This window comes from Dendropsophus ebraccatus, chromosome 2 (genome assembly GCF_027789765.1).
Source record: "Dendropsophus ebraccatus isolate aDenEbr1 chromosome 2, aDenEbr1.pat, whole genome shotgun sequence".
NCBI lineage: Eukaryota > Metazoa > Chordata > Amphibia > Anura > Hylidae > Dendropsophus > Dendropsophus ebraccatus.
Window position 1 is genome coordinate 82,452,806 of NC_091455.1, and position 27,945 is coordinate 82,480,750.

The 27,945-nt window shown below is 42.4% G+C and overlaps 1 protein-coding gene across 3 annotated transcripts in view; it reads right to left on the reverse strand.

Annotated features, from left to right (window-relative positions):
* MBP (myelin basic protein) overlaps positions 1 to 27,083 on the reverse strand; it is a 122,380-nt gene extending 95,297 nt beyond the window's left edge. For 2 of the 3 annotated variants that reach the window (XM_069957881.1, XM_069957879.1), the window contains exons 1-3: positions 26,781 to 27,079; positions 25,296 to 25,662; positions 287 to 362 (exon numbers count right to left, since the gene is read on the reverse strand). In XM_069957881.1, coding sequence (XP_069813982.1) covers positions 287 to 337 — 51 coding nt within the window. In that variant the 5' untranslated portion in view covers positions 338 to 362; positions 25,296 to 25,662; positions 26,781 to 27,079. Of the gene's footprint in view, positions 1 to 286; positions 363 to 25,295; positions 25,663 to 26,780 lie in introns of all 3 variants that reach the window. The other variant, XM_069957880.1, reaches the window with a different exon arrangement.
* Positions 27,084 to 27,945: the final 862 nt, after the last annotated feature.

Consider the following 27,945-nt stretch of genomic DNA (forward strand, 5'->3'; position numbering starts at 1 on the left):
AGCGGGGAGTTCCTTTCAGGTCAAAACGACACAAGAAGTTGTGAGAAACAGGAGGCTGGAGGCTGACAAAAAGTGGTGTTGTGGGGGCACGGGGACAGGTAAGTATGGATTTTTTATTATGTTACCACCATCCCCTACTGCCCTGGATTTTTACTTTTCCCCAAATGAAAGAAATGTAAAAAACACTGGGAGAACAGAATTGTTCTATACAGTATTTAAGCGTACAATATTTTTGGTCTGCTTTATACTGAAGGAGAAAATGGGGAATAACTGTATCTCAGGTTACCTTTGCTGAGTGATCACTGGTATGCTCTCTTCTTCCAACTTGGTTCCCCATGGTGCAATACCAAATGCTTTAAATTCTAAATTGGGAAGAAATAAATTAGTATAAATTGTATATAAATATTTATATACATTTTCAGTTCTGTTGTACATGAAAAGAAAAAAAGAAAAAAGAAAACACAGTGGCGCTGCATATGCAGGCGGAATTAACCCTGAGAGATGTGTACGTGCAAACTCACACAAATGCACATTAACCTGGTAAGGTCGTACATATTAGGCACGACTCTAATGTAGGCTTATACAATTGTAAAAGGAAGGAGTATCACTCAGTAATGTATTGAGGTGGAAAGGAGTAAATCTAGTATAGATAGTAATCCACCGGTTCCATAATATGAAATTAAGGACAAGGTAGTCTCGAGTAATTAATTGCAAGTGCTTTTGTGCATCATTTATTGCGTAACAATGGTAAACACAGACATATCCCGACGTTTCGGTGAAGGCACCTTTCTCAAGGAGTCTGAAAAGTGGATGTAAACAAGGACTAGAGATGGAGCTGTGCTGGCAAGGCTGCGCCTGCCTGGAGGAGCGGATCCGGGCGAGCTGTTGGTTTCCACACTTTATGTGAGGGATGAGGCGCCGGATGGCAGAGCCAGGCGTAGGTCCGGTATGGTGCTGGCGGTTCTGCGAGGCTATGTCGCGGGATGCGCGCAGAACCGCCAGCACCATACCGGACCTACGCCTGGCTCTGCCATCCGGCGCCTCATCCCTCACATAAAGTGTGGAAACCAACAGCTCGCCCGGATCCGCTCCTCCAGGCAGGCGCAGCCTTGCCAGCACAGCTCCATCTCCAGTCCTTGTTTACATCCACTTTTCAGACTCCTTGAGAAAGGTGCCTTCACCGAAACGTCGGGATATGTCTGTGTTTACCATTGTTACGCAATAAATGATGCACGAAAGCATTTGCAATTAATTACTCGAGACTACCTTGTCCTTAATTTCATATTATGGAACCGGTGGATTACTATCTATTCTAATGTAGGCTTGTAGGTGTATAAAGAGGGCTGCTGCCTTCCACCTTCCGATTTCCCTGGATGTGGGATCGGGACTAAAATCCAAATAACCACAACAATGGTGGATTCCTTGGCACTCAAACCTCCAGGCAAGGTCACTCCACTTCAATCAGGAGGCAGAGATTCCAAGTATTATTGCCAACCAGATGTGTTCTTTATTGCTACGCATTTCAAGGGTCAATCACCCTCTTCATCAGGCCTCTGTAAAACTCTGCAAATCTGTAGAACTCTTGGCCTCAAAATTTTTTATTTTTTTTTGTCTGGAGCAAGACATTAGTTTCATACTGGTATGACAGTCACATGGCAGAACAATGAAGGGCGTTATTTCAGGTCCCCATAAACTCAGAAGCACTCCAGGTTGTTTTTTTGCCCATGTCATGCACACTCACCATCACTAGTCGTACAATTCCTGGATCAGCTGACTTCCTGTAAACTTCTGAACAACATCATCCCCTATCAGACTCCTCCTCATTCACATCTGTAGGCTACTGCTGCTGCTGCTGTCTCTTTGGGATTAGGATATATAGTAGTCATACATCTAACCTCTCCTGAGGCTATGTTTACAAGTTTTTAGCTGAATTTTCTGTTTTTGCCATGATTTTCCCACAAACATAGCCACATTGTGTAAAAATGCAGTTGAAGTGTCACGGTCATTAAACTTTCAAATTCTTAATCAAGAGTAAATATGATCTAAAACAAGTTTGCAAATTACATTCATTATTTTTTTTTTCAATTATGGAAAACACGGCACTTCCTGTTTTGACAGTTTTTTTCTAAAAAAAAACAGGAAACAGTCAGAAAACAGGAAGTCCTGTGTATCTCAGGCCACCTGAGCACTTACAGAGACACTGATGGACACATTAAGCCGTGACTGGCTATAATTCCTGTGTTTAGTCTAATTTTCAACCAGCACAAGTCAGAAAATCTGCCTTCAGGAGACTGGACCTGGATTTCTGGTAAGTTCAGCTTTGTTTTACAGCATGATAACAAAACAATAAGAATGTATATTGCAGTCTTGTTTTATATCTCATTTTCTGTTGATTTCGATTTTGGAAAATATAACGACAGTGACACTTTAAAGGTCAGTGTGAACAAAGTCTTAAAGGGAACCAATCAGCCCATTTGGGCTGATATGGTTCCCTGGAGCAATGTACAAAGCTTCTGCAGCAGCCACGGCTGCTGCAGGAGCCTTATACCGGGAAAAAAAGACTTATTCCACCTGCTCGTGAGAGACACGGTTGGGAAAGTAGTCATCTGGGCGGCTTTCTGCCCATGTCTAGTCACAGCGCTCTGCTGGCATGATTGACAAGCAGGGAGGTCCGTTACTGGCCTCTCTGCCTGTCAATCATCCACCGAGTGCACTGACAGGCAGAGCGCTGCGACTAGACACGGGCGGCGAGCCGCCCAGATGGCTACTTCCCCGCCCGTGTCTGTCACGAGCCGGGGGAATAAAAGTCTTTTTTCTTTGTTATAAAGCTCCTGCTGCAGCCAATATGTGCCGCAGCTGCTGCACGAGCTTTATACATTGGTTCCATTTAAGACTTAAAATGTTCATATAACACATTAATTTTGATTATAGCTCAAATCACTTTCATCCCTTGGCAATATTGCCTTGAAGAAACAAAAAAACTAAACAAACCACACTTTTAGGGTGCCTTCATACATAGCAAGTTTGCAGCAGATTTTATGTTAGCTACTAGAGAATCCGCTCACCAGCCTGCAGCTTTTCCCAGCGACCGGGAAGGAGCGGCAGTCAGTAAAAAAGAGAAGGCTGATCAGCAGATTTCAGAGATAACAAAGCGGTTTTGCTTCATTATTACTGTAGATTCGCTCATCTCTACTTGGTACCATTAAAGTCTATGGTCCTGCATTCAATGTAGTGACGGCCTTATTTAACTAATTAGCTACAGGGCCAGTAAAAATAAGAAACAGCCCAAGCTTAACTGTCTGCGGCCCCTTGTTGCTCCCTCTTGAGTTTCCAGGTCCCTGCTCACTGACAACCTGCTCAGCCAATCACTGCGCTCACCTACCGGATAACCGGGCCATCAGCAGACCTGATGTTGCTGTTTTGGTGCTGAAGATTTCAGTCATTTACATTGATATCTGCAGCAGCTCCCATATGTGTGAATGAACCCAAACGCATCAAAACTGGGCATGGTGTGAACTGACCTCACCTCACTTCACTAGACTTCAGCACCTGCAACCTAAATAGCTATCAAGCTGCAGTGATGAGACTACACCCCCTCTTGCTGCAAAGCCAGTGGATTAAGTTGTTATTTTAGTGACCAACATGGCTGAAAATCAATGTTGGCTACATAAGCTAAACCAGGTAAGTATACAGAAGGCATACAGAAGAGCCTCTCCATTATTCTCTAATAATAGCCTAAGCTGCACTATATAAGCAAAGAGAGCCCTGCATGTAAAACATGGATTTAGCGACAGTCTACACTTAAAATAATGCTTTTTTGCAGTTTACAATTACAAGATGTTACAGGCAAAGTGTTGCCTTGAGAAGCTTGTAGGTCTTGATGCTTGTGACGTTAAATGATAACTAGTTCAAGGTCAAAAGCTTGTTGACTTCAGTAATTCTTCACATGATTCTACTTTGGATTTGGTTTCATAAGCTCTCTGTATAAATTTCACTTGATGTCAGCAGCCTTCCCAGGTCTGGTTTTACTAGCACAGATGTTAGCTGCTACACAGTCTGCATTTCACACAGTACCAAACGCCACACACTGTATGTATCCCACCAGATACAGACGTACCTTTCATAGTACTGTTGTGTTTGGTCCTATATTTATATGGGTAGATAAAACTTCTGCTACCACAATAGAAATGATTAGGATCGTGACAGGTCTTTGTAAGTACGGCTAAAAGGCTCTTCTCCTACTGAAAGTGCATTTCTGATGGGTAAACAAACTGAAACGCCTGTGCTGCGGTTTCTTTGGAATGTTGAAGGGGAACTGTAGTAACCAAAGGCGTTTAGTTATCAGATCAATCATGTAGGGCAGTCCCAGTCTTGGCATTTGCTCTCCAGCACTTGCACAGGAAGTTATCAGCACAGTTATCATATACATTGCACATGTTTTCAGCAAAGACCATTTGTAAAGTTCTAGAAGCAGAGTTTTAAAAAGAACCAATCAGCGCATTTGTGCTGAATGGTCTCCCAGAACGTTCTGGGAGACCATTCTGGTGTTGGGGGTTTAATGCTCCGTAGGAAGCCTGTTAGCGGGTTATATTTATATAGTTTGGGGGTTTTTTTTGCTACTTTTTTGAGAATGTTTAATTTTTCTTTGTATTTTTTAAATTTTTTATAAACATTTAAAGTGGACCTGTCAGCAGACAAACAGGGGTGTAAATAAGCACATGGCTAGATAGGGCTAGTCATAATTTATCTAGACATTCTTTTTTTATTTTGCTAGTCCTCTCCATCAGTGAGATATTAGACTTCTCTTTTCTATGAAGCAAGGGCTCAAATGCCAACGAGGTGTTGCCTAACGTGGCAAGAGGCCAGGTAAGGTCAGCTCATCTCCTCTTTGTCACTGATCAACAGCCCGCTGGCATCTGCCTAAGTCCTTTGACTGTCAGACATGAAATAAAAAGGAAATAGGCTGGATCTTATTGGGCTCTTGCTGTGCTGGGAAAACTATAAAGCTGGAAAAAATAAAGTACTCAATCAAGAGTCTCCACTGATGCCCCCAAAAATTTAAATATGCAAAACAAGAGTCCGTGGAGTCTTGGTTGCGAATCTCAAAACACGGGATAGCCAGATATCTCTAGCCTGTTGCCACAGGGTGCCTCCATGATGGGGAGAGCACCACACCACCCTGATAAATAGCCCCTTAAGTCCCACTCGGTTGCGAGTATTGGAACATAGACAGGGAAATACCAGGGTAGCCCCTTTTTGTCAATGTCTAACTCAAGGTGCGAGTATTGCGATCATGACAAGGGCTTGCCAAGGCAGGCTTCCATCCACAGACAGCAGTTTCGGGGTATTAGTCTGTTACAGGCATTCTACATCCGTTTTCTGTACGGAACACAGACAGGGCTGTATTTACCACTAAGCACCCGTGGTCCGGTGCCTAGGGCAACACCTTGCAGGGGGGCAGCACCAGGAAGGAGGGAGAAGGAAACAACTCTCTTTTTTTTTTTTTTGTCTCCAGTCTCCTGTTTAGACTTGCCAGTAAATCTGGTGTCTTTTCGAAGTGGGGGGTGGGGGTGGGGGGGTGGGGGGGTGTTATTGGTCAGGTCTGGTATGGCGGTGTTATCAAGTCACAGTATGGCGGTATTGTCCAGGTCTGGTGTGGCGGTGTTAAATGTGACACCTGGAGGAAACCTCTGAATGACTATTTTACCTTGGGGGCTAAAACTTAACTTTTATTTAAACAGCTAATATATATATATATATATATATATATATATATATATATATATATATATATATATATATATATATATATATACACAACTTGTGCTCGCACCACCAGTGAAAGAGGGTCTTAAAAATGTGCATGAGACAACAAAATGGCCCCTATCAGGGGGTAATGGGTAACTAGCAAGAGGCTACAGAGTCACCACTGCCAACGGGTAACTAATCCCTAGCCGTGTGTGGGCCAAGAGATCAATATATACCTTACGTCAGAGGGTGAGCTGAGAGATCATTCGGTCAGTATTCCAAAAATTAGTGCTTTGGCCATAAGCACTTGACTAATGAACTATTCGTTCTATCGACCTTATTAAACGTGATGGGCTAGTGATAAGCACAAAACACACTGTCCAGCTTGGTAACTGACACTTGACTCTCTGTTGTTAGCCTGTACTCTGTTTTACGCCAATTTCTTTGATAAAGTCGATGCGTTGTCGATGAAACCTGTTAGAGTAAGGCAGAAAAACAGATTTTAGACATGTGCTATGAGCAACCCTAGTCAGTATGGGATCTGGATGATGCATATACTAAATCGTAGGCATAGTCCTTAAGACTATGTAGTCACAGAGTACAGGCTATCACTAGCCCATCATGTTTAGTAAGGTAGATAGAACGAATAGTTCATTAGTCAAGTGCTTATGGCCAAAGCACTAATTTTTGGAATACTGACTGAATGATCTCTCAGCTCACCCTCTGACGTAAGGTATATATTGATCTCTTGGCCACCACACGGCTAGGGATTAGTTACCCCTTGGCAGTGGTGACTCTGTAGCCTCCTGATAGTTACCCGTTACCCGTTATTATGTTGTCCCATGCACATTTTTAAGACACTCTTTCACTGGTGGTGCGAGCACAAGTTGTATATATTAGCTGTTTAAATAAAAGTTAAGTTTTAGCCCCCAAGGTAATGTAGGCATTCGGAGGTTTCCTCCACACTTGACTAATGTATATTGTGCCTCTTGGACAGGGATCTCTCCCTGATCAAATGTGACACATGGAGCTATTTAGAAACTAAAGATGGGGCGTCTTCAGGTTTAGTGCCTAGGGCAGCAGCAACTGTTAATACTGCTCTGAACACAGAACGTATGAATGCGGCCTTAACAAGGAGGATATCCTTAAAATCTAATGTGTGATAAAAACAGGAATGATTAAGCAGAGGCACAGTCTCTGCTATATCATGATACATATTCTACTGGTTTAACACAAATGCGGTTAAGGCGCCACTTTCACATTGCTTTCTGCTGTGTCATCTATATTCTTTTTATAGACAGGCTCCCTTTATCTTTTCTTCAGCGTTGGCAGATTTACACCTTGTCAGGCTGAGTTCACACTTTTTGCAATATGCGTTTGTGATCTGCAAGTTATGTAAACGGATTAAAAAACTGAAGACAAACAATATATTACTATGTATGTAGTTGAAACAAACAACCAATATCCGTGTCTTCACCACGGACAAAAATTCTCCACCCTCACGGTGAGTTAAATCAATATATTAGGGGTGTACACCTTTAAAACTCTACTTTTATTCGGTTTTCTAAAAACACAAAAGAACCCCACATAACAGAAAACAAGTCCAATGAAATCCGTATTTACAGCAGTCCACAATACAGCTCAACCTACACAGTCCCAGCCGGGATGTATGAAAATAAAACCGGTTGTACCTCACCAGTCTGTCGTCCCGTAGTCTCGCTGGTATCTCTTCAGTAGACAGTGCCAATAACGGGTTGTGACCAATCAGGAGTTAATTTTAACCATAATACGCCCTTGTTGTGTAAGCGTGTTGGTCACTACCCCTTCTCGCACAGGGAACTGTCGGGGCACTCGCCCTAAAAAGGGCGACCCCTGCCCCGATCTAACCCTTTGTTCAGTCCCTGTTATACCCTGTATTTACTTCCAACGTGTCACGTTTCCTCTGGGTAACCAAATTCATCAGGGGAAAACACAAAATCGGGTATCAAACACTAATGTAAATTTAAATAAAAAATACATAAAGAATACAAAACTATATAACAATTAAATAATCTAACAGAAGTACCTATAACTTGCACAGTGGTGCTAAACTGTCTTATTGCCTACATTGCCTGGCCTTACATAAAGTGTTTTAGTATTCTGTGGCTATTTCCATAAAGTGCAAATGCGTCTAACAGCTAGTCAGATAAAAAGTGTCTAATGATCTGCCGCTAATTCAGTAAAGTGCAGTTGCAAACTAATGCCCCTCAGAGTCTCCGCCTTTCTGTGCAAATAATCAGCTAAAGTGTCTGGTGCAGTGGTATCTACAGACCTCGGTACCTGCATTCTCACTGTAGGGATCCTCCTATATACCTCCGTATCCCTGAACATGCTTGCCCCACTTCCGGTCTCGCCGTGACGTCACTTCCGGCGGCCATTCGCATCATTACGGAGCGCATCAGGGTAACCATGGATACAGTCAACAACAATACAGACTACGTCCCTGGTTTGTTTAACCACTTAAAGCGGCCGTTACCTAGCTTATTTGGACAGACAAAATCTCTCTCAACACCTCCCGCTCCCTCCATGTAATGTGCCTAATTTCAACAAAGTATGATATTTTAACCCCTACATATCCAAGCAACTTAAACAGAAATGTACAGGCATTATCGTTTATATATTTCTTTCTTTTCTCTTTTATAGCACTCTATAACCCTTTTATCTAAATCATGCGTATCCACCAGACAGCCAACAAGTAATTCACTATGCAATTAGACACCTATATTATAGCATCATATTACAGTGGGAAAGAGGAATTCACATGTGTGATAAAAGTCAGAATAAAAATAAAAATATTAATATTAAAATTAAATATACAGAGCGTCGGGTGGAACAGCGGAGGATTGTGATTCCTGCATCAACCTTATTTTATTACTTAGAGGAAGCAGGTATAACTCAGTTTCTCATTTAACCCCTTCGGGGCAACAGTCTGTAGCCTACAAATCCACTGGGTCTCCTTTTGCAGGATCACTCTATCCCAGTCACCGCCCCTACAATGAGGACGGACCAGCTGTATCCCTACAAACTTGAGACCTGTCACATCTCCTCCATGAGTGGCGTTGATGTGTCTCGCCACTGGTTTGTCTGCTCCATTCGCCACGTCTCTCAGATGCTCACCCACCCTCCGTCTGAACTCTCTTACTGTCTTTCCCACATATTCCATGCCGCAAGTACATGTGGCCTTATAAACTACGCCCTTTGACCTGCAATTAATGAAATCTCTGATCTCATAATTGCGACCGGTTACATTACTCTTAAAATTTTTACATTTATCAATATGGGCGTACGCTATACAGCCACTGCATTGGAAGCACCCTGCTATTTGTCTATCAAGCCATGTATTTGGTGGTCTTGGGGCTTCAAAGTGACTTTTCACTAGCCTATCTCGTAGGCTTCTCCCCTTTCTGTAGGTGATCTGCGGGTAAGGGCCTAACGTGTCTTGCAAATTGGGATCCATTAACAGCACATCCCAATTTTTGGCTATGATTTTTTTAACCTGACTAGATGCACCACCAAAAGTCGCAATGATTCTGGTTATTTTTGCTTCCTCTTGCTTATCTTGTGGTATTAAGAGCTGTGTCCTATCGAGACCCTTTACATCCTGGTAGGCTTTCCGTAAAATATTATCCGGGTAGCCTCTTCTGGTGAATCTCTCTCTGAGATCATCAGCTTGTTTTTTAAATTCCTCTGTCGTGGAGCAGTTCCGCTTCATCCTCAAGTACTGGCCCTTCGGTATACCTGCCTTCAGGGCTGTGGGATGGTGACTGCTCCACGACAGCAGGGCATTGGTGGAGGTGGGCTTTCTGTACACTGTTGTGTCCAGGCCACCCCTCCCATTTTTTTCAATCAGGATGTCCAAAAATGGTAGTTTGGACTCATGTATCTCACACGTAAAGTGTAGTCCAATCTCATTTACATTCAGGGCTTAGAAAACCGAATAAAAGTAGAGTTTTAAAGGTGTACACCCCTAATATGTATGTAGTTGGGCATGGGTTCAGCCCCAAAAAACTGAAAAAAAAAGAAGAAAAAAAAAGAAATACACCTTATGGTGGAGGCCAGAGATAATGGATATCCTTTGCTGCGGATTTTGCAATAAATGAATCAGCTGAATAATCAAATTCAGAGCAAAATCTGCATGTTATTTGCCTTTCCATTTCACTATGGTGTGGATTTTCACATTTATGTTCTGAATTTTGCACTGATTTGTTCCAATAGACATGTATTCATCTTTAAAGAGGTTATCCAGGATAAAAAAAAACACAGACACTGTCTTCCAAAACAGTGCCACTCTTTGGTAGATTAGTTACATTGAAATAAATAGAGCCAAACTGTAATACCACACACAACCTAAGGACAGACGTGGCACTGTTTTGGGGGAAAAAAAACGGCCATGTTTTTCAAACCGCTTAGAAAAACATAGTTGGTTTCTTCAAGGTTGGGTGTGGATTTGTAACGCAGTTCTACTGAAGTGAATGGAACAGAGTTGTAAAACTACACACAACTTTTGGACAGGTGTGGTCCTGTTTTTTGACAAAGCGGCCATGTTGTTATTTTAATCCTTTAAAAGGAATCTGTCAGCACCCAGATCAGACCCAGGGTGCTGACAGTGTAGTATAGGTGTGTGTCTCCTTGTGTGCATGGTCCCTGTTTAGAAAGCCTCTGTGCAGTAGATATTTAACAAACACACTCTGAGTGTCACAGAGGAGTAGTGGCATGGCTTGTGCTGCACTTCAGCATGCCTCACTACTTCTTCCTTCCTATAGGAGGCAGGATAATAGGTAAAATGCATGAATATGGGGAGTAGGAAGAAGTAGTGAGGCATGCCGAAGTGCAGCACAAGCCATTCCACTACTCCTCTGTGACACTTAGGGCCCTATTCCACCGGACGATTATCGTTCAGATTATCGTTAAATCGTTCGAATCTAAACGATAATCGTTCAGTTGAAATGCAGTTAACGATTAACGACCGAACGAGAAATCGTTGATCGCTTTATAAGACCTGGACCTATTTTTATCGTTGCTTGTTCGCAAAACTTTCGCAAATCGTTCGCATTGAATAAGACATCGTTCGGTCGTTCGCAATAGATACAAACGCAATAGCGAATAAATAGCGAAGAAAAACGATCGCAATTACTATCATAAGTAACGATTATCATTCTATGGAAATGAGTGAACGTTTTCAGGTCTTTCGCAATAGCTGTCGTTTGAGATCGTTAATCGTTAACAATTATGCAAACGATAATCGTCTGGTGGAATAGGGCCCTTAGAGTGTGTTTGTTAAAAAAATCTACTGCACAGAGGCTTTCTAAACAGGGACCATGCACACAAGGAGACACACACCTAAACTACACTGTCAGCACCTCGGGTCCGATCTGGGTGCTGACAGATTCCCTTTAACAGGCAAATTCAAATGCACTGTATTGTAAATTAATGTGGATTTTTAAAAATCCACATTAATTCACAATATAATGCATGTAACCATTGAATTTTTCAAATCAACTGGTGACAGAAAGTGCCAGAGATTTGTAATTTATTTTATTAAAAAATCTCAAGTCTTCCAGTACTTATCAGCTGCTGTATGTCCTGCAGAAAGTGGTGGATTCTTTCCAGTCTAGAGAGCGGAAGGGGTTACCTATGAGGATTTTCTATTGCTCTCGACAGTTCCTGTCACAGATATGGTGCTGTCTCCATCCACCTCTATCAGACAGTTGATAGATAGAAAGAAAGGTCGCTGGAGTACCCCTTTAATACTTATGCTTCATCCACCGGAAAGGGGATCATTGTCTGATCACAGAGGGTCCAACTGCCCAACCCCTACTCAGTATTCATGTCACATGGATTTTGAATAGAGTTTTTACAGAAATCTATAGTCCCATAATGTACCTTATTTCTCTACATGCAGTCAGACTGAGATTATTAGGCATCAATTCCATACAGAAAAAACCACACTGTGCCACAACAACATCTAAGGGAGAATAGATTGCTTCACATAGGCGCTGCACTGTTTGTTGGCTCCTGAAGCCTGCAGGAACACAGCGGGCAGTCATACAGCACTGCCTCGGATTTTTAAACAATAAATAAATAATGAAGAAAAAAGAAATACATACACTACTAAAAAAACTGTTATAGTCTGTCTAGAAAACAAAGTTTCTATGTATTTAATGAGTGATTTTTTTTTTTTTTTTTTTGGGCTCCAGAAGTGCCCTGTCGAGTATGAGGAATTTCTTGGCAAATGACAGTATTATGGGGTCATGATTTTAATTAGGCAAATCACTTGTGATCGGCTACCTGTAAGGTCACTGACAACAGAACAGCATGTATTTTCAAGCTTGGGTAGTATAAAAGGAGCTGGGCCTGTCCTCATTTCTGGCCAGATTACAAAGCTACTAAAGCTTTTATCACATTCCATAGCTTAGATGGGTTTCCGTCAATAAAATATACAAAGTGTGCCGTATGACAGCTAAATAGATGCATTATCCATCAACCCAGCAAAGTACAAGCGAATCTGGACAACCGGGAGAAGAGCAAATAGTCAGTAAACAGCTCCCAAATGATCAGCTAGGCTGGCGGTGCACCGCTTCTATGACAATACGTGCACAGTCTAAAGGCACATTTACAAGGCACAAGTGACATGTGTCCCTGGGGTCTTCGGACAAAGCACACTGTTTCCATAGCAGCCTGGTCAGATCAATCTATATTGACTGTTACTATGGACACTGCATTAAGGTTACATCCCCAGTGGGCAAGCAGCATAAACCACTTTGCACCACAAATGGTTTGTCAGTCCTGATTTGCTCATGCTCCAATAACAGCCGGATCTTTTAGACGCTCAGAGGGAACATGTGGATAGTTATCCTGACTGCGAGACCGATAAAAGGAACACAGAACCGGAGAGGTTTAGGATGTGCTCAAGGTGAACAAGTAAAAACACATATTTGTATTCACTGGAAGCAGTTGTTCATCTGACCCATTGAGCTAAGTAAAATAGCAGCTGCTTAGCGTGAAATGCGCTGAAGGCTTCTAGAAGCACCAGAAGGAGTCAAATCTAATTGTTTTAAAGTTGCTGCAAAACTATATTACTCTGTCAATGGCTGTAAAGGTCATGTAAAGTAGCCTATTTAAAGAAGAACTCCGGGTTCAGACTTTTTTTTTTAAAAAAACAGGCAGGGAGGAGGTGGGTGAACATAACAACATGCACTTACCTCCCCGGCTCCAGCACTGGGGTCCGCTGTCCTCCACTCTGGTTCTCGGTCGCTGCCAGGGCTGAGGGGGATCTGGGAAATGAGCTGTCAGGCGCGCTCAAAAGTCGTAGCAGGGTCCTGCCTTGGCCACTGACTGGCTGAGCAGGCCTCACACGTTACGTTACTTCCCAGGTCCCCACTCAGACCTAGAAGCAACTGGGGACCAGGAACCAGAGCAGATGACAGTGGACCCCAGCGCTGGAGCTGGGAGGTAAGTGCATGTTGTTATGGCCCGTCAGCCCCCAGTGTGATCAAACCCCCTCCCCTCTGTGACATGGCTTCATTGGGGGGGGCGCCTCCATTGCTTCATGCTTGACTGGTGCCTGGGAATAGAAAAATGGATCGTGGCAATGGCATCCCCACGCCAATCAATTCATGTAAAAAAACTTAAAGCGATGTACCTGATAGTACATTCACTTGAAAGGGGTTATCCAGGATTAGGAAAGGTACAACTACTTTCTTGTACAAACAGCACAACCCCTGTTCCTAGGTTGTGTGTGGTATTGCAGTTCTGATCCATTCACTTCAATGGAGCTTAAAATCGCCACCAAAACTGAAGTAAAAAGTGTTGCTGTTTCTGGAAGAAAGCAGTCATGTTTTCATCTGGGTGGGGGTAACTGCTAGATTGTAGGGGCTAACCTACTGGTACACCAACAAGTGCCAGAACTCAGGACTAGTATCCCCCTGTTATCTGTAGACTGTAAATGCAGAGGTGTAGGAGGTGTAGCTAGTCTTTCCTGCACCTGGGGCAAAGATTCCGCTTTGTCCCCCCCCCCCCCCCAATATCTCTATCACCAAACACACACCTCTGTGATGAGGGCCTTAATTGCACACAGGACTAAAGGCGACTACTATACAACACCTGCTGAGTATCGTGCGTGGATCTAATTGGTGGTAAGGTCATGTTTAATTATTTTATAGAGGATAGTCTGTTGCATAGGGCAGAGGCTAAAAAGGGTGCCAGCCTGGCCCGAACTTTACATTTACACAAAGATATCAGTGACACCTCCTAAATATAACAGCAGCAGGGAGCGGAGCAGCACTGAAAGGCCGGCAGCGTGATGAGCGGATTGCTGATCACGTTTAGATGAGCGATTCGCTTAACTCTATGTACCATCTTTCCTGAGAGGGGTGCCTCTGCCATGAGGGGATTTCCTTACCTACTTCAGCAGAGGAGCACATGTACACTACACTCCTGCACCCTTTACCAGGGCAGGGAAGGAGGAGGTATTAGAATTCTGTGCAGGAACCAGGTGGCTAGGTGAGTATGTTAGGGGGACCACACTACTGGGGAAACTACTAATTGGCTTTTGGGAGGTAAGTGGATGTAAATGTTTTTATCCACCCCTCCCCAGCAATACTAAAAAAAAAAAAAAAGTCTCCCGTCCGGAGTACCCCTTTAAGTGAATAGCTGTTTCTGCAGTTTAGGCATATAAATGTAGCACAAGAACATTTCTATGCTAATAGTATGGCCCTAAGTCTTGATCTGACTGTAGTTCTATTAAAGCGAATCTGTCATCACCTTCTTGCTGCCTGAACTACGAGTCATAAGGGTGCTCCCCAGTTGCCTCTGCCTGCCCTGTCGGAATCGATTGATAGAGCTCTATTCATACCCAGACAGGGAAAGATCTATCCATTGAGACTAGTGGAGTGGGGACTAGCTGCTGGGAACTGCCCTGATGACTAGCGGCTCAGACAGCACAAAAAAGATGACAGGTCCTATTTAATCTGAACTCACTGGATCACAGATCCCAATATTGCTGCTGGTTTGGGTCATTAGAGCTGCAAGACTTAAATGTTCTAGAAATGTTCTTGCACTTCACTTCTGTGATACCAGTCCTACAGTGCTATATTTACCCCTCTCTGTGGCAGTGTAATGTTCAGTAGTGTCTGGTGTATTTCATAGACAACATGTCACACAATGAACATGCCAGCTTAGGATTGCAGAAAGTTCTAACCATAGAACTTAGACTACTCTTCAGTTTACCCCTGTATTTCTATTAGCTGCAGGGGTTGCCTTTTGCACCAACTGAACATAAAAAGAGTTTAACTTTATTCTGCAATGGCTGCTTTAATATCATGTTCCTCATGTGGCTTTTCTGTATTATGCCCAAGAGTTCTTTTTTTTTCTAGGTCCAGTTTTTCTCATCTTTCATTTCACAATGCTTTGATTTCGAGTACACTTTTATAATGCATGTTTTGGAGAAGCTATGCTGTAAGGTTACCACAGGAAAGAAATTAATAGGATTCTGCTGGGTTATCAACGTCTGACTGCCTTTAAGGCTTCTCTGGGTTTGTACCAAAACCCCAAATCATATAAATAATAATAGATTTCATTTTCAAAGAAACTGTATTCTGAAATTTAATAGAAAACACATTCTGTCAAAAAAGAATATCCTGGTCCTAATGCACATAGCTGTAACACAGCTTCGTCATGTACTGAGTTCTATAGGACTCACTGACTGAACCGTTATATGCCTCAGACATTATAAGGCGACATAAGGATGGTTTATTTTCTGTTAAAATCTATACAAATCCAAACGCGAAAAAAGTATTGTGCTCCAAAGCATTGCATGGTACAAAGTAATAGTCTCTCCTAGAAGCATCACCAACATACGGCATCTCACAAGGCAAGTCCCTGCAATGCCATCATTTGCATAAAATGTTATATTTGTATGTTTTCTTCTTCTCTGTACTCAATAGTAACAACAAGCAATGGCTGCAATTACAGCCTGAGGCTATGTTCCCACTTTGGGAAGATATCGGGCAAACGCGGCCATCTTGTTTTATAAGGATCATGGTCATTATTAGCGACCATATATATAACGAGATGGCTGTCTTTGCCTGATATCTTCCCAAAGTGGGAACATAGCCTGAACCTGATAAATAACTTGTTGGTCACGGTCCCTTTTTAAAATGAATAGATCAATTAGATGTTTTTGTTTTTTACTGGTCAGAGACAGATACTAAAACCTGTTTCCTTTCTAGTTGGTTTCCATTTTTCTGATTGTATTTTTTTTTTTATTTCATTTTCTAAACGTTAGGGGGCAGCCATCTTGACTGAGCTGTTCTTAATAGCATTTAGAGATATGCTTTACAGCAGGACAGGACCTGTCCATTCAGATGAATGAAAAAAGGCCTCTGGACATGATCCATGACCTTATAAAGGTCATTCTACAGGGAGGGGGATACTAAAGCCCCTTTTACATAGGACGAGTATTAGCAAGGAGCGTTAGAAAAAAAAATCACCAATAATTCTTTAAAAATGTAACATAATTTTTTTTTTTATAAGAATATTTATTTTTCCAAAAACAAATCAGCGTACACACATTAAGACAAGATATAGAATCAGTTTTCCTTACTTACCCACCCCAGAGCCCCCTCCCACGCGAGGGCACAGGCAGAAGAAAAAAAAAAAAGAAAAGAAAAGGAGATAGAGAATGGAAACATAGAGGAAAAGAGATTGATATTCAGATGTTTATATATATCTTACATGTTAGGTATCACTGTATCCATAAGGACCATATATTTTGGTATGTCTTATTACCATGGCGTTTCCCCCTATAGCACGCCTCTTCATGCAAATGTACTTTTTCTACCAAGTGTAACCATTGGAGCCTGCTCGGGTTTTCTTTTTATTAATCCATTCTCGTAAAATCGTCAGTCTAGCCAAAAATAGCAGTTGCGCTATTAACTTGATATTGGTCTTAACCTGTAATTTACATCCCAAAATCAGGGTCAATGCATTATAGGGGACCGTTAGACCTTTTTTATTTCCCATATAGTCCACCACCTCTCTCCAAAAGCTGTATCTCATTACACCTCCAGAACATATGAACATAATCTGCATGTTGTACTTTACACCTTGGGCATAAGTCACTCGCATCTCTTCTCATTTTTGCAACCGCACTGGGGGGATAGTGTAACCGGTTCCCAATTTTTAACTGCGTGATTTGATGATTCCTATTCATTGAGCCTCTCAGCCCACTTTTCAGTATGTCAAGCCATTCCTCATCTGAGATTAGGCCGAGATCAGACTCCCACCTCCATTTCTTATTTTCGCCAAGCGTTGCTTGTCTACAGTCCCGGATAGCATTGTAAATAAATCTTATCCCACCTTTCCTACTTGCCTTGTTGCTATTCAGTGCATTTAGAAGTGCTGAGTTATCTACCCTAAATTTCTCTTTATCTTCTGTGCTATGTGTTGCGTGTGATATCTGTAAATAAGAGAAGTTATGTGTGTCTATTAACAACATATACTCACTTTTGAGCTCGTATAATGGTCTCAACTGACCCTGTGAAAAAAAATTGTGCTACCTTGTTTAACCCTCTACTCTTTCATATGTGATTATTTGGTATTTTGAAAATATGCCATTATCCCAAAGTGGAGTAAAAATATTGGTACCTTCTATATGTGCGCATTTTTTAACCATACTCCATACCTTATCCCATAATTTTATCTAAGTAATTGTGGTAAATTTTGGTTTTTGTGCAACTTGACTTTCCAAGTGTTCGATTAGGGACTGTGACCCACTATGTGATCTATTAACAATCCATTCCCCCAGTGCGGATACATTTTTCCGCACCATCTGGTGCATATTAATCGCCATAAAATAATTCTTAACTTTTCTGAACGTTAGGGGGCAGCCATCTTGCCTGAGCTGTTCTTAATAGCATTTAGAGATATGCTTTACAGCAAGACAGCAAGGAGCGTTAGAAAAAAAAAAAAAAAATCACCAATAATTCTTAAAAAATTTAACATAAAAATTTGATTTGAACAATTGGTCATTGTCAATCCCATTAAAGGGAATCTATCAGCACGTATACTAACCTTCTGGTTCCCACTTGTAGAGCTGGTGACACTGATTCATAAGGTGCACATTATCCAAGATATAAGTAATAATATGAAATTCAGCATCTTTGGTGCACTGCAGGTGGTCACACGTCCCTAAATGCACTCATATGGCCTTCTGGCAATTCTGTTAAGAATGCCCATTATCAATATCCATTATGCTGCGTTTACATGAAGCCATAGTTCGCCCAATCAACGGTTTAACGATTTTGAAGCAACAATTTGGTTTTTATAATGATCAGCATTTAGACGAATAAATCGTTAGAAAAATCGTAAGAAAATTCATAAGAAAAATCGTTATTGCGATAGTTTTTAAGATCGTTAAGCCCATCTTTTACATAGGGTGAATCTTTTGAAAGACGATGAACGACGATTTGTAAACATGGCTCAGTAAAAAAAAAAAATCTAGATGATACATACCCTATATTGTACAGTAAATACACTACAGGTTTACAACAGTACAAAAATGAACACTAAAACATATAAATGATCCATATTACGTTAGAAGTCGCCCACATTCTGTCTGCTCAATAAATGACTCATTTATGACTAAAATAGTAAAGGTATACAGGGAATTTCCCCGGTATACAGACTTCTATACATCCTCCCACCTATTAGTATTACATTTGATCATACAAGAATCTTACAGACAGAGCTACTGCAAGCTTCTCGCTATGTGCCAATTATTCAGACATTTTTTACAGTTGTGTTCTTTTCAAAATTATACATATATAGGAATGCTCATCAAACCTGAGCCACAGTGCTGGTGCCACCATTCCCTGCTCCTTCAGGGGTCCTTGTGATGCTGTCCCTGTGGGGACGACATGTAACCAGAAACCAAGAAGTAGCTGTGATAAACAGGGACCGGGAGTGAGGGTGCAGCAGCTGCAAGGGCTTCAGGTAAGTATTAGTTCTTTCTAATTTTATAGTACCAACAGGTACTGCCTGACCCCTTTATTCTCAGAGAGATAAACTGCCACCAGAGGAGTCTAGCTGAGGTTTTACCTTCCCCACATAGAGAACACATGAACATTCGGCAAGTGGCCAGGCACTTTCAATAGCTACGAGCCACATGTTTATTTAGGCAACAGCTATCACTCACAATCTCCCTCTACACATAGGGAATGGGGAAAGGTGGGGTGTGTCTCTGCCAGTGGCTTATCTCTAAGAGAACAAAAGGGTTGGGTAGCTGAAATCCTGCCTAACCCTTGTCTCCCCCAACATCATCTGTTAGGGAACAGTTGGTAGGCTGCTCATTCACCTCATTAGCCCATGTCAAAGAGCCAGCAATCAGCCAATAAGCAAATGCCTGCTCGTCAGCTTATTTGACTATTTGTGCGGCCCTTAAAATCATTGCAATTGGCCTAAAAAGGGGATGTCCATTACAGTTGCCACACAAAAAACACAGTGATCGCTCATGCAGCCAGGCCTGGTTTTTAAGAACCCAACCTTATCTTGACCATAAAAGCTCTTATAAAGGAAACTAATCCTTTGATTATTGCAATAATGAGCCCTGCAATGCTTATTAGCAATTCACCTTGGTGCATATGTGTGTGTGTATAGAAAGCTGTCCTCAAAAGACACAAAGGGATCTTTTCATGTAGCTGTAGGACAAAGCTTCCATTGAAGCCTTCCTATCCTTGGTGATCTCAGGACCTGTCTATATAAACATACCAAAGAAGAACCGGACTTGTTACAAACGTTATACAAAACACAATATAAAGGTTGATAAAGGTTTTATAAATAGTAACCGCTAGGAAAAGCAAATACTAGTAGAGAGACTGTGGAATCTGCCACCTTTCCACCAGCCTCCATATTCTGGAAGACACAAGCGCTTCGCTATCTCTCTTCTCTGGAGTCTGGATCCTACAGCATGACTGTATAACTCTTCATTAGCTTAGGAGAATAAATCAGCAGGCTTGCTCCATCAATGAAAGTTAACAAGGAGAACCAATAATAAGTAGCTTAATAATCTGTATCATGTCACCATATGTCACACTTCAGTACTCGGAAACAATTACGTGAAATTGTGAGTTCAAGTCAATTTCAAACACCTAGTGAGCTTATATCAATCTACTTATTATACCTTCCCCCAGAGGAACGAGATGACTGAGAGCCCCAGATTAATGTACTTTTCTTGAAAGGAAGCTGATGTCAATGTCATACTTCAAAAGTAGAGTGAAAATATGACAGCTGGAAATGTTATCCACGGGTCCATTACTAATCTGCAAAAATGTGAGCACGTTCAACAAATAAGACGCTAAAATAGCCAGAAATGAAAGGTGGTATTCCAATGGAATAGTTTACGACTGGACACAGAATGTGGACGCCTGAATGTCTTTACGATGTACAGAACATGTATGTTAAAAGCAGAAGGCACCATTAGCTCCAGGGGTGGACAGGTGACTGCAGACTATAGACAGATAACTGGAGGAAGCAGTTTATTTTAGTACTCAGCAATATGAATTTCCATTACCATCAGAAAACAACAGCAATATATTTCTAGACTGCTGGTTCCTGAGAGCTGCACAGCCCTGAAATAGTTGAACCATATACCGAAGGCTAAATAGGACCTGTCACTGCCCCTGACATATCTGCTTATTAAAGAATTGTGGTCCTCATAACACACCAGTTCTGGAGCGCCTTCTTTCATAACGCTACATCGTGCCGTTCCTCTGTTTTGTCTGCTAGAAGCATATGAACAATCGGCATTTAGGTGTTACCAGTAGGGGGTATGTATCACTATACATATGGACGTGTTGTAAAATTTATGGTGAAAGTGTCATTAGAACATGAATCACAATTTTATGTAAAACATATTTTTAAAAAACTGTGATTTTTATTTTCCATTTTACTATCTATATTATAAAATAATCCTGAAACCATGCAGTTTTTACTCTCACCACTAGGGTCAAAACTAAAGGCCCCATTACACGAAATGAATATCGTCCGTATTCGGCTGATAATCGTCTCGTGTAATAGAAGACAGCGGTCAAACAACATAAACGATGTCAGCTGATCGTTGCCTTTCATTGTCTTTCAACATGTTCAAAGGCAAACGACCAGGATAGCAGCAATCGCATGTGGTGGTGGCAGCAGACCTCTGCTATCTTCTATGGGCTGCCCACATAATCTAGCGATCACCCAGACAACCCTCCCACAGCTCCCCGAGGTCCCTCCTGCATTTACCCGCTCGCTGCCAAAGCGTGCAATAGCGCCAGCAGCAAGCAAGGCCCTTGTTTGCTCCTCTGCATCGCCCCATGTAATAGGGGCTTAAGCTGAAACTTCCTGTTCTGTACTGATCATAATGCCCTGCTTATTAACACAGACGGGAGTACAGTGACAGGTGACACCAGTATATAGATAACAGAGGTGCACACAACAGCTGCTGCTCACAACTCAGTCTCCCTCTCCTGCTCCTCAAAAATACGGCCCAAACAAAGAAAAGGGTCTGGGGAGTGCAATGTCTATGAGACTTGCCCTAAATTACCTCAGTACATGCTGCTAAAAAAAGCTCAGGTAAGATGGCTGCCCCATAATAATGTACTAGGAATAAAATTAAAATGTAAAATGCTCATTTGGCTATGCACTAGGCTATGAGACTGCCGAAGATACTCAGCACTCTGTTAACTCTGGCAGTCCCATAGACAATAAATGGAGCTGCAGTGCACACTTATTCTCTATGCTTTGAATAAATGATGTGTGTTGGTGGGAAGACAACCTTAGGGTGCCTTTACACAGAGAGTTTTATCTGACAGATTTTCAAAGCCAAAGCCAGGAACAGACTATAAACAGAGAACAGATTATATAGGAAAGCTTGAGATTTCTCCTCTTTTCCAATCCATTCTTGGCTTTGGCTTCAAAAATCTGTCAGATAAATGCACCCTTAGCTCAGTTTCCTTATTTTTACCGAGTGGGAACATAGCCGTAAAATAATATGTATATATATATATATATATATATATATATATATATATTATAATAGCTAATACAAATTCTAGCACTACATATGGCATCAAACAAGCCAAATTCTTATTCTTCAGTACACCCTGATGGTGTAAACAAGTCCCTGACTGGCTTTGTCTGCAACATTGTAGCTTCTTTGTAAACTGGGAGGATTATTCACAGTGGATTCATCAACAACTTGATCTCAGAATAAGCCTCCCAGCATTACAAAGAAGCTACAATGTTGCAGATAAATCCAGTCAGGGACTTGTTTACATCAGCTGTCTCATAAAGAAAAGCTCACACACAGATTTTTGTGTTTTCAGCAGAAAGCAGCAGCTGAGAACTGGGGGGAGGAGACGGAATAGATAATAAGTATGGAATGAACTGTCAGTCTCACTATGGAAAGCAACATATAAAAAGTTATGTTTAAGTGGAATAACCCTTTAAGTATATGTATGGCAAAACCAGAAGCCGGTCCAAAACACTGGGCTATGTTCACACATAGGGGGGAGATTTATCAAAGTGGTTGCCCTTAGCAACCAATCAGATTCCACCTTTCATTCCTCACAGATTCTTTGAAAAATGAAAGTTGGAATCTAATTGGTTGCTAGGGGCAACTGAGCCAATTCTACTTTACAATAGTTTGATAAATCTCACCCATAGTATTTCCGTCAGTATTTTGGTCAGTCTTCTTTCAAACCAAAACCAGGAGTGGAACTGACAGGGCAAAATTATAATGATAAGATTTGCACAGTTTGTGTTTTCAACCCTAGTTTTGGTTGTAAAAAGACTGACAGGAGTACTACTGTGTGTGAACATAGCCTGAGGTGCAAATCTTTCCATGGTATGTACCCTCTGTGTAGGTATAACTCCTGCTTTTGGCTTACAAATACTGCTGTAAATACCTTGTTATAAAAGCCAGACAAATCAGAAATGTGTCTACTGTCCCCATTGAATTAACTGTGGAAGGGACGGAATTCCTGGTCAGGAGTAAGGCTAGGGATCTATGGCGATGCATGTATGTGACAAAGTCTAACCCAAATTGCACAATTACAATTATTGTGACTTATCACAATACTTTATTACAGTTGTGACTGGTTAAATAGCCAAATTGTTGAGAAGTCGTAAGCAAGTCACCATATTGGCAAAGTCCTGTGAGACTTGAGACCAAAAATCCATCATGAATGTTTTACATCTGTTGTATCACAGTCACACTATATTGCAACACGCCACTATTCATTCACATGACACTTGGCCAAAGTTGAAGCACCACTATAATGGATGATAACAGTGTCAATGAATACCATCGATTTCAGTTAGTATAGATGTACTGTGCAGCTCATTGAAGCTACCAGCTGCGTCTGCGGCATTGGCTTTACAATGGGGAAAGTTATTTTATTCCATTGCGCTAAGACGGGAGAGAGGCAGCAACTAGTCATCGGGACAGGAAGCTGTCTGTGACTAGTCACGGCTCTCTGTCAGCACACAGTGCAAGGATAATTGACAGGCAGAGAGATCAGATAGTAGCCTCTCTTTCAATCATGCCCACAGAGCACACGGATAGGCAGAGAGCCGTGACTAGTCACGGGCAGCTCACCACCCAGATGTCTACTCGCTGCCCCTCTCCCGGTAGAATAAAACTCTTTTTTCCTGCTGTAAAGCTACTACCGTGGAGAGCTGCACAGTAGAGCTATACTTTGCAGCTGGGAACCATATCGGCACAATCCTGCTTATTGGTTCCCTTTAATAACAGCCCGGTTAGTGGGATTGCTGCCAAACTGTGGGCATGGCGTGTCAGGGAGAGAAAAAGACATTTTCCCGCTTAGGGTGCCTTCACACACACCTTCCACTGCGGATCCAGTGTTAGTGCATCCCTATGAGAATACAGACTTGCAGCGGGATTGACATCCTTCTGCGTGTATGTAAGTTAACCCCCTGGCGGCTGGAGCATACCTCACCTCCTCCCCGCTTGCTTCGGGGGTTCCTGGCAACTGCTCGTCCCGCTCAGCCAATCAGTGCACTGCCCCGCTGCAGCGCAATGATTGACTAAGCGGGATATCCACCTGAGAACCCCAGAAGCAAGTCGGAGCGGGGAGGAGGTGATGTATGCTCCAGCCACCAGGGGGTTTACTTACATACACGAGGCGGGATGTCAATCCTGCTGCTAGTATGTATTCTCATTGGGATGCACTGACACTGGATCCGCAGCGGGTCCGGTGTGTGTGTGAAGGCACCCTTATTTGGGTTATTTCAGTCTAAACTGCAGTGGTCTTTCACTGGTTTCTTTAAATGAGACTGGGGCTACATTGGTCACTTAACAAGAAGTCGCATGTATAGCAAAGGACCACAATATGGGTGTGACTTTGTTACAGTTGTGAATTGGCTGCAAATAAAAACCTGAGTAAAAAGCCATCACAACTGGAGTCTGGGCAATTGTTGTGCTACCATTGTGTTATGCTGCAAGGTGACCACATGGACAGCCATCAGGTGTAGCAGCGTGACTATGTGGCCGTCGCCGTTAGTTGTGTAGGTGATTCACTCCTCTCAGAGATGCAACCAGAGCAGTAGTCTACCTCCAGCACAACTCACTGACAATCCTATGCAGCTTGGTATATTTATTACACCAGTGACAGCAGCTTTCTAGTGACATTGCACTGAAAATAATGGGCTTCTCCCCAAATTCCTTCTCAAGCCTCGGCCACCTATCACCTGAGGTTGGCCAACTTTCTGGCCCTTTTTCCTCTGTGCAGAAGAGCAGCCCAGTAGCTGCGTCATACTGATCCATGTGTGGCATGTTGTGTAATCTAGCACTCATATGTTGTGGTGTCACTGCCTGCAGGCCATAGCATGCTCCTGTCATATCAGCAGCTCCAATCACTTCGCAGTATACGCCATATAACATGACGCCTCTGACCCACACTGATTGATGATTAACACTTTCCACTCCATAGATAACCCGCAGATGTTTATGTGGAAAAAAAGACACATAGGCAGAAGATGTCCCAGCAGCTTGGCTTCCTGTACAGAGGGCGGGGGAAACTGACAGATTGTTTTTTTTTTACTAGTACTAGCCACGCCAGGATCTCAAGGCGGAAGCCTCAGTAAGCTGCCTAACTGTGACACCCTCTGTGAGCAGAGACACATTGGGAGCAGATGCTGCTATCCACAGCCGGCGCCTGTAGGGTTAATGGCTGGGAATGCAGCAGCCGCAGCACATGCATCCTCTCCCAGGTCTCCATGGGTGACAGCACCAGTGACATGTAGAGAAGACATGAGAGGATTGCTGGTGTCTGCTGTACACTATGGCATATGCCACCCACATCTCATCAGTGCCAACCTATCCCTGCTCAGCCCTCCTCCAGCACAGCGGTGGCACTAAGGTATATAGTGGATTTCCAACGTGTGCCCAGCCTCCCACCCAGCACACACAGATATATACACACATACATACAGCTAGATGCACCCACCGTGTGTACATAGAGGCGTCTCCAGGGGTCCGCTGCTTGTCTATGGCCAGCAGCACTATATGCAGGGAGAAAGGTGAGCAAGCAGATAACAGGTTAAGGAAATTCTACGCCAGCCAGGTGATCAGACCTTCCTGTCCGGACTGTGGCAGGAGCCGCCCCCAGCACAGGCTGCTCCACCTCCAGATGTGCTCAGGTTAGTGCGGCAGGGCTGCTTCCTGCACAGCCGAGGTGCAGCTTTCCTTCCGTCTCTCTAGTCCGGGGATTCGAAGCGCCACCTGCTGGAGCTGTGCGGAACTGGCGCCGTACACCGAGTAGATGATAATACCATAGACTTCCTGTATCCCCGCACAGGTGATCAGGCTCATACCTGCAAGGATCCAAAAAACATAATTTTATCCAAACGACACGAGGATATTGTGTGTTTATTCGTTAATTTGATCATCATGATTTATTATCTTCAGTATAAAAGTGTAAGGACCAATAAGGACCCAGACGATTTCGTTTTTTGCGTTTTCGTTTTCTCCTCCATAGCACTTGCATTTTTTCACCTAGAAACCCACATGAGCCCTTATTTTTTGTGCCACTAATTGTACTTCGCAATGACGGGCTGAATTTTTTCATAAAGTACACTGCAAAAGTAGGAAAAAATTCAATGTGTGGTAAACTTGAAAAAAAACAACTCATTTTGTTTATTTGGGGGGTATTTGTTTTTACGCCATTTGCCCTGGGGTAAAACTGACTTGTTATATATCTCCGTCAAGTCGTTACGATTAAATCGATATGTAACATGTATAACTTTTCTTGTATCTGATGGCTTGTAAAAAATTCAAACCATTGTTAACAAAAATATATTCTTTAAAATCGCTCCATTCCCATGCACATATGCGACTTTTTGATCGCTTTTTATTACAATTTTTCTGGATTTGATGCGACTGAAAATGCGCAATTTTGCACTTTGGGATTTTTTTGCGCTTACGCCGTTTAACGTGCGAGATCAGGAATGTGATAAATTAATAGTTTGGGCGATAACGCACGAGGCGATACCAAATATGTTTATTTATTTATTTTAATTTATAACCTGGGAAAAGGGGGGTGATTCTGACTTTTATAAGGGGAGGGGGCTTTTTATTAATAACAACACTTTATTTTTTTTACACTTATATTAGAAGCCCCGCTGGAGGACTTCTAGTATAAGTACACTGATCTCTCATTGAGATCTATGCTGTATAGGATATACAGCATAGATCGATGAGATAGGCACTCTATTGTTTCCAGCTGGTGCAGCGAAACAGCGAAAAAGCAAAAAAGCAAAAATTTTAATTGGCCCGTTCCTCTGAGGGTTAAAGGGGTAGTGCGGCGCTTAACAATTATTCACTAAATAACAAACATTTCAAAGTTATACAACTTTGTAATGTATGTTATGTTAGTGAATCGCCCCCATCCCCGTGTTTCCCCCCACACGGAAGTGTAGTGCTCTATACATACCTGCTTCTTGCCAACCCCCGTACGTCATCTTTGGCCGGCCGGCCGAACCGCTCCGACCGTCCATAGTGCCGTCTTGGAAGGGAGGGGGGAGGAAGTGGGAGATGGAGAGAAAAGCTTACAGACAGTTTTTTTGTCTTCAGCAGAAAGCAGCAGCTCAGAACTTCGAGAAGGAGACAGAATAGATATTAGCAAGCAAGGAATGACTTATTTCTCTCACCAAGGGTAGCAACATTTGAAAAGTTATGTTTGAGCTGAATACCCCTTTAAAGCTTCTATCTCTGTGCTGAAATGACAGACTGAAGATAGAGTTATATCTCCTGATTCAGGGTAGGAAGCCCTATTGCACTGCTGAAAGGTCCACTTTAAATTTACTCTAGCTGCATTTACAACAAATCCCAGTGAACCATCCAAACTACAAAACTATGTAAGTCACATAATAAAAACATGTATATCATAAAAATCAAAGTCTGTCTGTCTGTCTGTCCTTCTGTCTGTCTGTTTGTCTGTCTGTCTGTCCTCTATAGACTTCCAAACGCCTGAACCGTTTGACCCCAAATTTGGCACACAGATACATTGGGTGCCCGGGAAGGTTATTGCGAAGGTCCCGTCCCCGCCAGATGTACAGGAGGGGAGGGGGAGGGGAAAGAGAGGCGCCTCATAGAGATGAATGGGAAAATCTCCTCACTGCAAACACAGGTGATATAATTAGCTGCAGCAGACACGGCAGTTGGAGCCTTAGCAACCAATAGGATTACTGCTTTCATTTTCACAGGGAGCAATGGTTGCTAGGGAAGCTGCCTCACAACATCCACAGTAATAACTGGTAGACCCCCTACTCCTACTATACAGTACATGTATATACAGGACCCCCTACTCCATCCATACAGGACATGTATATACAGGACCCCCTACTCCATCTATACAGTACATGTATATACAGGGCCCCCTACTCCATCTATACAGTACATGTATATACAGGGCCCCCTACTCCATCTATACAGTACATGTATATACAGGACCCCCTACTCCATCTATACAGTATATGTATATACAGGACCCCCTACTCCATCTATACACTACATGTATATACAGGACCCCCTACTACATCTATACAGTACATGTATATACAGGACCCCCTACTCCATCTATACAGTACATGTATATA